This window comes from Triticum urartu, chromosome 3 (assembly GCF_003073215.2).
Source record: "Triticum urartu cultivar G1812 chromosome 3, Tu2.1, whole genome shotgun sequence".
NCBI classification, from domain to species: Eukaryota; Viridiplantae; Streptophyta; class Magnoliopsida; order Poales; family Poaceae; genus Triticum; species Triticum urartu.
Window position 1 is genome coordinate 670621129 of NC_053024.1, and position 10191 is coordinate 670631319.

General features: G+C 48.5%; 1 protein-coding gene across 3 annotated transcripts; it reads right to left on the bottom strand.

The window, feature by feature from the left end:
- Window positions 1–5789: 5789 nt before the first annotated feature.
- LOC125545822 lies at window positions 5790–9508 on the bottom strand. Of its 3 annotated transcripts, XM_048709857.1 has the most exons (4): window positions 9345–9508; window positions 8953–9253; window positions 6319–6400; window positions 5790–6227 (listed from the first exon to the last, which is right to left on the bottom strand). In XM_048709857.1, exons 2-4 carry the CDS (start codon window positions 9118–9120, stop codon window positions 6037–6039), a joined length of 441 nt encoding a protein of 146 aa, XP_048565814.1. In that variant the 5' UTR covers window positions 9121–9253; window positions 9345–9508; the 3' UTR covers window positions 5790–6036. The 3 variants fall into 3 exon arrangements, with proteins under 3 accessions (XP_048565814.1, XP_048565815.1, XP_048565816.1); XM_048709858.1 differs by lacking the exon at window positions 9345–9508 and having other exon boundaries at window positions 8953–9256; XM_048709859.1 differs by lacking the exon at window positions 9345–9508 and having other exon boundaries at window positions 5790–6224.
- Between the last annotated feature and the right edge of the window lie 683 nt (window positions 9509–10191).

The window sequence follows — 10191 nt, forward strand, 5'->3', positions numbered from 1 at the left end:
CGACCTGTAAAAATTCATAAATGCGTTACATGTATCTTCGGTAACAATAAGGGAGCGGAACGCTATCAAAGTACTCCGGATTCTCTTATGGTTCGGCCGAGGGCTTGTCCCCTTGTTGGAGCTGCTCAACGGCATCACTTTCCAAACCCAAGCTCGTCGACAGTGGCATCTTGCCCTTCTTGGGAGACCGCCCCTCCCCATCTTCGGAGGCGGCCCTTTTCCTCCTGTTCGAAGAAGGGATACTGGGTCCTTTTCCGCCTCCGTCTTCGGGCGAGGAAAGGTCGATTTCGCCGGATTCAGTGTCCGACTTACCTCCGGAACCAAGGTCATCTTGGATCTTTTCGCCCTCCCCTACTGGTGCCTGGTGTGGCACCGAGGCCAGCATCCTTGTCAACACAGGAGTAGCTGAGTCCTCGGGAAGGGGAGCCGGACACCTAATCAATTCCACCTTCTTTATCCAGCCCTGAAAAGGTTGATACTGTTTGTATCTTGCCACTGGGTATCTGATTATGAAGTATTCAGTAAACGAGTACTTATTGGGGTGTCCGGATGGTTGCAGTTAAGGCCAACATCTTCGGTGGTGTCCGGCCATTGCCTTCGTTTCCCGAAGACTAATCTCCACATTCCTTCGTGCATTGTGCCAAAGAAGTTCTGAAGAGTCCGTGGCCCTTCTGGATTGAACTCCCATAGGCGGAGAGGCCGTCGCTGGCACGATAGGGTCCGACGAACTAGCATTATATGAACAACGCTGGCTATGTCGATGTCCCTCTCAATGAGGCTTCGGATGCGACTTTGCAGAGTTCACACATCATTCATTGATCCCCAATCTAGCCCCTTATTAATCCACGATGCAAGTTGAGTTGGAGGGCTGGGTCAAAATGCGGGCGCGGTCGCCCACTTGGAGCTGCGGGGCTCGGTGATATAGAACCACCCCTGCTGCCACAGATCGGAAGATTTGGCCAAGGATCCTTTTAGCCAAACGGCGCTAGCAAGCTTGCTCACTGTAGCGCCGCCGCACTCGGCCTGCTCCCCCTCTACCACTCGCGGCTTTACATCAAAGGTCTTGAGCCACAAGCCGAAGTGCAGAGGAGTTCGGAGGAGGGCTTCACACGTAACGATAAACGTCGAGATAAGAAGAATAGAGTCCGGGGCCAAATCATGGAAGTCTAGCCCGTAATAGAACATGAGCCCTCGGACGAAGGGGTTAAGTGCAAACCCAACCCGCGGAGGAAGTGGGACACGAACACGACCCTCTCGCCGGATCTAGGGGTGGGAATAACCTGCCCCTCAGCAGGAAGCCCATGATGGAGTTCAGCGGTCAGGTACCTCGCCGCCCGAAGCATTGCGATATCTTCCTCCGTAACAGAAGAAGCTACCCACCGACCTTGACGGCTAGATCCGGACATGATTGCGGCTGGTGGCGACCGGAACCCGGGTGTTGGAACTTGGGGTAGCAGGGGTTGAGGAAGAGGCAAGTGTGGAAGAAAAAGACAGGTATGTACCCCTATATAAAGGCTGAAAATATCAAACGTCTCCTCTCAGGCCTCAAAAACTTGCTCCAAGGAGTTGTACCCAAGCGACGGTTGGGTTACCCACGTGCGGGTCGACAGGAATCCCTTAAAAAGGGAGGAACGATCTCCGTTTAGATAAGATGCGCCCATATGGTCACGTACTGGGCCGTGGGCGACGGGCCGGCTAAAACGGTTCGCAAGCAAAGGCCGGGCAGGCGTGGTGTCATATTACCAAAAATTGGTCGGTGGGTTGAACCCATGAAATATTATATCCTCTATGGTTGTGCATACAAGCCCGGATACAACCATTACATCTGAAGATCAACTAGGAGTTCGGAAGGGGGAACCCGCCTTGCAATGCCGAAAACAATCTACGCGCCGGACTCCTCGTCATTGAAGCTAGGTTCAGGGGCTACTGAGGGAGTCCTGGACTAAGGGGTCCTCGGGCGTCCAGCCTGTTATCCATGGGCCGGACTGTTGGGCTATGATGATATGAAGACCGAAGACCATTCCTGTGTCCGGATTGGACTCTCCTTGGTGTGGAAGGCAAGCTTGGTAACCGACTATGGAGATTTCTTCTCATGTAACCGACTCTATGTAAACCCTAGATCCCCCCGGTGTTTATATAAATCAGAGGGGTTGGTCCGGAAAGGATATATTCATTACCATAGTCATATAGGCTAGGCTTCTAGGGTTTAGCCATCTCGATCTCGTGGTAGATCAACTCTTGTAACACTCATATTCATCAATATCAATCAAGCAGGACGTAGGATATTACCTCCATAGAGAGGGCCCAAACCTGGGTAAACATCGTGTCCCCTGTCTCCTGTTACCATCGATCCTAGACGCACAGTTCGGGACCCCCTACCCGAGATCCGCCGGTTTTGACACCGACAGAAGGCGCTCTACATGCTAGGGTTAAACCCTGGCCAGCACGGCCTCCTCAAGGCCGATGTTGCCGCGGCCAACACCGGCTCATCGGTGTTTCCTCGGATGGTGCTGCCAGACTCGCCCCGCGCGTCGGCTTGCAACCCGGTGCCCGGCTTCCACATGTACCCGCAGGCCTCCCGCCTCTCCGGGGAGTGCTCGCCCGACGTGAGCGTGGTCATGCCTTCCACGCCAGTGCCCGCGCCCATCGACCTCAACGCCACCCCGGTGGCCGGTGGCTCGTCATCTGGTGGGGCGAGGAAACGCGCGCGGCAGACGCCGGCCGGCGTGCTCCCGGAGGCCCGCAACCTGTTCGAGGAAATGTCGTCCGCCGTCGACGAGGACTACATGCAGAACCTCATCTTCGAGGGTGGTGTGCCGGCCGCTGGCTACGATCCCGACGATACACAAAAGCCAGGACGGCCGTGCGCCGTTCACGCCGGCCGCTGGCTATGATCCCGATCAGGCGGCCTTCATGCATGATCAGGTCGGCATCGACCTGGACGGCTTCCCACTCGACCACGAGTTTCTGGACGACTACGGACTAGAGGAAGAGGACGAGTGTGACATTGAAGTGGAGCCCTTGTTCGAGGACGATCTCGCCAACCAAGCCGCTGGTCCTAAGCCAAAGCGCAAGAGCAAGCGCACGAAGGAATACACGGCGGCCGAGGACAAGCTTCTTTGCGAGTGTTGGCGAGACATTGGATAAGACCCCAAGACGGGCGCCGAACAAAAGCATTCAACCTTTTGGATTCATGTCCACCGAGAGTTTCGTGAGCGCAAGAAGTTTCCGCCTTACCAACTTGTGAGCACGCGCGGGTGGCTGTCCATTTCCAAGCGATGGAGGGCGATCCAACAAGAGTGCAACAAGTTTTGCGCCATTCTTCAGAGCATCAAGGCCCGCCCCGTGAGCAGCATCGGCATGCAAGACATGGTATGCTAGCAAGCCGTCCTCTTTTGTGTCATCAAGTTCATGCCCGCGCTGGCATGGTGCCGGCATGGTGAGACATGGCCGCTGGCATGACCGGCCGTTGTGTTCCTTTTGACCCATAAAAATTCCCCATAAAGTTTCGTGGCATTTGGACTCCGTTCGATATTGATTTTCTGCAATGTAAAAAACATGAAAAAAACAACAACTGGCACTTGACACTATGTCAATAGGTTAGTACCAAAATATGATATAAATGGCAATAAAATGGTTATAAAACATCCAAGATTGATAATATAATAGCATGGAACAATCAAAAATTATAGATACGTTGGAGACGTATCAGTGTGTGTGTGAGAGAATATGTACGGACATTGTGTGCATCTGCGTCAGCCTATTGGGCTTGCCCAGGCTCAATTTCATGTTTTGACCCTTTTCTAAAAGTTAATCGAGATCTGACCCTAGTTTGTGAAAATTTCGGGATCTGACCCTTTTGCTACCGCCAGGATCCATGACGGCCAGGGACCTTGGCGGTAGGAAACACCCCTACCGCCAAATAGGCTGACGGTAGCCTGTGCACCCCTACCGCCAAGGTGCGTGGCGGTAGGTGCGAGCATGCACTAGGTTTCATACTTAGGAAATTTGTCTGGTAGGGCGTGCAACCCTACCGCCAGGGACCTTGGCGGTAAGCTATTATACCCTATCGCCATGGACCTTGATGGTAAAAAAATGGTTAGATCCCGAATTTTTTGCAAGGGTCAAATCTCAAACAAGTTTCAGAAAAGGGTCAAAAACACGAAATTTAGCCGCTTGCCCAACTAATCATTCCAGCATAAAAAGATCATTGTTTTATTGGAAACAACAAATCAATTTCTTACTAATCATATATGATTAAGTACAATGCAGAACACCTGAAAAAGGTATAGTGCATAGATGGTGGTCATCCTAAACGATTTAATTTTCATGTTGCAAATTACTGAACATATTCATGCAAACATATAGTAGATGGTCATACAAGAAAAATCTCTAACCGATACCAATCATTCATATTTTGACTCAAATTTTATGCATGTGGAACTTCCCCACAAAAGAACCCATACAGCCCCTCCGGTTCTTTTTACTTCGCATATAAGATTTGTTTGGAGTCAAATTTCGTAAAGTTCGAACGACTTATAAAAAAATATGAGCATTCACAATACAAATCAACATCATTAAATGCATCACGAATTTAACTTTTACATTATATAACTTTAAAGTTGTAGATGTTGATGTTTTAAACATAAATATGGTCAAACTTTATGAAGTTTGACTCCAGACAAATCCTATATATGGGTAAAAAGGATCGGAGGAAATATATATTTTTAACATGAAGGACTTTAGTATGCGTGCTGCCATTTCATGCCAAGCTGGTTCCACACCACGTACACAATCATCCAGCCCCATCAGTTAGACCGACATGTTGGAGCGCATCGCTACCAAAAGATATGACACAAATATGAGCGCCCGATATTTCTGGAAACGTGAAAGGGGAATTCATCATATCATGAAAATGACCACAAGGTATGTTTAAGGGTAAAACTGCGTGGTTTCAACCACCACTTAAGGATCAATCGTCAGAAATGGCAAGTATCCACTTGGAGTAACATAACTTTGTTAAGTACTAGCCCGCGCATGTGCACGGCCACTTTGCTAGTTTGCAAAAAAATACAAGATAATCCATATACGCGCATTGTATTGATCTCGAAATTTTGACTAATTTTGAAATGTAGTTTTAGTTGTCTTGCTGATGTGGCATTTTTTTCTTGGCACATGCACACTTACAAGTGGGACCCAGCTGTTGGGAATCATGTTCACAAAGTCAAATGATGGATTAGAGCTGGTTGCAATGGATTACACCAATACGTAGTGTTTTGTGCGACAAACATGAAAAGTAGGCGTTCTATGCGAAATCGACCCCAATAGCTGTTGGTTTATGCAATTTTCTCAAAAGCTCTCAACATATATGACCTGAACATTTGCATGAGGCAGCAGCAGCAAGATCAGATCAGATCAGATCGTTCATGTGATCGTCCCCTCCACGTCCCTGCGTCTTTCCATCGGCATCTTATCTTTTCTTCTTGTCTCTTACTCTCTTTGAGCTGTTGATCTGACTCACTTTTGCCACGCACCGCCCATTCTTGCTCGGCCCCTCACTTCCTGTATTGTACTCAGCCAGGACCCGTGCGATTCTCTGAACCCACTCCACTTCCATCCAGGTTTACTTTCGACATGAGACAGTGGATCTATCCATTCATGATGAAATAAAGCTATTTAGTTTGGCTGGCAAAGTAAGCGAGTAGGCCGGGCGTGCTAAGGGTGGTGGGCCTATGTACACTCGAAACTTTGGATACGAGACACTACTGTTAGCCAGGCTGAAAACGACGTCTAACTTAATCCCCATTGTTCCATTTCATACTTGCAGAGAAGGCCCACATACAAAAATTGTACTGGAAGCCTGCAATGTGTGCTCTAGCACCTTGCAGTTTGCAAATATGAGATTATAGGACATGATATACACAATAGTTACCACTACCACTCTACCAGCAAACATTATTTCCATGGGAAAATTATAAAGAAGAAAGAGTAACTAGTACATAACAGTATACTACTATGCTTTGTACGTACTACTAGCTATGAACCGTAGCATCCCAAAAACCAGGAGAGCGTCCTGGCGCCCACGTTAGCAGCAGGCGGCACCTTCTCCAGCCCAGCGATCATGTACTGCTGCTGCTTCTTCCTCTTCTTCTTCTTGGTGTGAATTACCGTGCCCCTCACCGTCACCTCCTTCTTCCCGAAATCCACCATGTAATCCAGCAGCCCTGCTAGACGAGATCAATACACGCCAATAACACATCAGCACGATATTTGCAGCGAACATCAGTGATTAAAATGAGATGTCAGTTGGATCCTCACCGTTCATCTTGGTGACGACCTTGGTGACCCGCTGTCGGCAGTGGGAGCAGCCCATGTTGGCGCTCATCACCACCACCTGCACCTGCATCCGTTGCAGCGTATGCATTCAGAATCCCATTAAAATCTCCACCATCAACGTCCGCACTGGCTAATTAAGCATCATCAACCCAGCACCCAATATGTTTGCATCGCTTCTACGCAATTAAGCAAAGGGACCGGCAACCAGCTAGTATATGTCAACACATTGCGCAGCTAAGCCACTAATCGATGCACGTAACGTACTAGCTGAGTTTTTAAGTCTTGGTTAGGCCTTGACTTGATTATTAGCCATACGGACGGTGGTTAATTGTGGATGTTTAGCTAATGGTACTCGAGTGGTGGTAGCGGCAACCAGCAACCTGGCCCGCTCTACAGTTAAAGAATATTAGAGCTGCGTGCTAATTGCAACCCATGTATGCGTCCCTCTCACCTAACCATTCTATCTTGACCACTTGCCATTAGACAAATTCTCTCCCTCCCTCGTTCTGGGCACCACATGACCTGCACTGTTGCAAGTACTAACCAGGAGCAGTTGTTCGTCTCAATGGCATGGTCTGATAAGTTAATTTAAGCTGCTGCTGCTGCTGCTTGGTGTATACTCATCACGTGCGGCGCTTGTGATACGCATGATACTATCTCTATCCATCAAGGACAACCTTACATGCATAGTAGTAGCAGGGACAGGGAGGGCAAAGGCATGTGGCCGAGTGGTGCCTCTCGTACCTTACTGTCGGGTGCCGCCGTAATAACCAATTAAAACACTAAGATGACATTAACATCCTAACGGTTTGAGTTTTTTTCCACCACAGAGCATCTTAATTAAACTAGCTAGAGGCGTGCTGGCTAGAGACATAAAACATATGGATGTCTACATCCATGACTACACGTATATGTGCGTCTTTGTTGTACATGCAATGTACGTATATGTACGCCGTCCCCATCCCATGTGTCAGTGTTGAACGGGCACATTGTCATCCAACCTAAACAATTAGTAAGAGCTCTTCGCCCGTGCCAAGCATTTTGTATTCTGATTAAAATACCGTTTCCTCTTCCATATGTATGTATCTGGTGCAGCCTACATGTGCGGAGGTGTTGGGTCAAAACTGCACGCTCTGGCTAGCCCAGCTGATGGTGAAATGTTTTTGTTTGACTGACTGGATCAACCAAACTGTGGGGACGGCAATGTTTCAGATCTGACACCGAGTTAAAATTTGCATGGCGACGTAAGCAACGCGTGTAGGTGTAGTATATAAAAGCACGTTCAAAGATGCTTAGCATGTTTGTGACAGGAATGGACGAATGAACAGATGCTTGTATACATCTAATAAGTCTGCGTACAGAAATATATTCATATTTTTCGGGTCAAGGGAGGGCTCGTTCCGCGTAGCATGTGCCGTATTTGACCGGAGGAATACGGAGCAGGAAAGGGATCTACGGAAGATAACCCAGAGGCAGGGGGATGTTGTGAGCCAGAGGGGCAGGCATTTGTTTGACCGCTAGAAATTTGCATTAATGGGGAAAGAATCCATTTGCTGATCGAGGCTGCTACAGTGATGTGACCGTGACTTGTTCCCGGTTAACGGATCTGTAATGGACGCACGTGATGTCAGGTCAAGATCCAAGAAAGACACAACAAAAATCCAGTCCTAATCTCGCTTTGGAATCACACCTTACCTAATGGCAGCAGCAAGCAGGCACACATGGCGTCCATGGCCACTCGTTTTCTCATGGCGATTTCAGCTTCACCTCCGTGATTCCAAGAACACGACCGACACCTTGAGGCTGATTGCTCAGTGCAGTGCTGCTGCTAGCTACGTACTCACTACAGTGGCTTGACGCACGCGTAGGGACGTGTCCGTATGAGACCGTCAGACTCTCGCTGCAGCTCCGTGCGGATGCAGGTGGCCGTTCATTTGTCCCTTTCTGAGTCGGAGGAACAAGGTGATACGTATCATTCTGATCTCAGCACTTGTGTCTCTGGTTTCTAGCTAGGGCGTGCGGTGCAAACAAAACAAAGTAAAATGTGGAATTGATTGGTTGATTGATGCAGTGCCTTCTCTCTCTTTCAACCTTTATGATGTCTAAAAAGGTGATTGGAAATGAGAGGGGGACCGTGAGTATCCAAGGAGTAGATAAACAGTCACTCGCTCACGCACTTCAATGGGGCTGCAGACGGGGCAGGGGAAGGGAACACACGATATGGGAGGACTGAATGCAGGACACGGGTACTATATAGGAGTAGAATAGTGGGCATCCAAGGAGGGCTATAAGCTAGGTTAGCTAGTGCATATTGACAAATGGGAATGGGACCGAGAGATTGATTCCAGTGTGCATGCCACTCACAACGACTCCATTTCCTCATGGGGAAGAGCAGCGGGATCAGGAAAAGGGAATCTAGAGGAAACTACTATGGTGATCTGTGTGACGCACTTGACATCCTCCTCACCAGAAAAAAGAATCAGAGAAGTTGAAGAAAATATGAGCGGACCATGAATATGATCGGGGCTGGGATTGCAGAGCTAGAAGCAGAATCATTGGAGACTTCATGGCGTGATCAAGCTTGAAAGAGAGAGGGAGGGGGGATGGAGACCATACCGAAGGGAGGGAGAGGTCCTCCACGAGCCTCAGAGCCTGGTGCTGCTTGACCGCCGTGGTGCCGCCGTCGCTCATGGTCGACGTTGCATCTGATCCGCCCATGCTCATGCTCCTGCTCCTCCTCCTGCTTCCACTCCCTGTGCCATCATCTTCCCCTGCACACTCCATGCTGCCTCTTAGCCCCCTCTGGGTGGGTGGGAGCTTCCTCTGCCTCTCTTCAACGAGACTTTCTTTCTCGTAGCTATGCCTTGTCGTCTGAAGGAGAGTAGAAAAGCACCCTCCTCTTTTATACTAGTCGGTCCTGGGGAAGAGAACAGAGAGGAAGAGGAACAACCAACAGCTTAGGGCCGGAGACCGCTCACAGGAAATGCAAGTATAATTTTAAATCCTACCTGGATAAAATTAGGCGGAGAATGGAAGGTGACCACCAGCAATCACAAAAGTGACACCATCGGATGGTATTCTACTACTTGTCTGATGGCAAATCATTTGCAAAGATAATCAGTCCCATTGGATGAGTCGGATATAATGACAGTTTGCTGGTGGGATCTCCAATTCTGTGGAGGTGGCCCCACTTTCCACTTCGTATTGGATTCCTTCTGCACTTTTCACCATTTGTCAGCTATATATATGTAGAAACAAACAAGCCACCATGGCAGAGAGGTTGCTTGCAGTGCTCTCCAATCCAAAGGTCTTAAGAGCAAGCAAGGCCGGTAAAACAGTCACAGTTTTTTTTTTCAGTGAAGAGTAAAATGGTCAAAATGGAAGGTGAAATATAACGGTGACAGTTCAACAACACAATATGCAGTGAAGAGCCGTCCATACATCATATGCATTCCCATTAGAATCTTCAATTTGTACAATCATGCAACGCAGAGAACTTGCTCGTTGGAACCTTGCAGCGTGGAGATAAAAAACGCAATCCTCAGGGTGGGTGTTGCAGATCAGAAGGGTTCGGTCAAAAGAAACAAAATGTTTCATCGGTAGTATAAAAAGAAGGAATCAAAGTGCTCTTTAGGTATACTACACCCCTGGGTATCTCAAATGTCGTTTAGCATGGAACTGGTTATACAGCCACATCCTTAAACCTGCATAGCAAAAGAGGTTCTGAATAAGAAAGATAATTCTAAAATGAGTAGGCAGAGGGGAGCTGTCGTCCCGTCAAACCCCAGAACAAGAGCAAGAAAGAAAGAAAGAAGATCATCACTCGCATGCATTCATTGCGCACCCACACTGAAA

Coding starts and splice junctions, on each gene's coding strand:
- LOC125545822 (XM_048709857.1), bottom strand. CDS start 9,120: ATGGAGTGTGCAGGGGAAGATGATGGCACAGGGAGTGGAAGCAGGAGG. Junction 6,401..8,952: donor AGGACCTCTCCCTCCCTTCG/GTATGGTCTCCA, acceptor CAACGGATGCAG/GTGCAGGTGGTGGTGATGAG. Junction 6,228..6,318: donor GGTCGTCACCAAGATGAACG/GTGAGGATCCAA, acceptor GATCTCGTCTAG/CAGGGCTGCTGGATTACATG.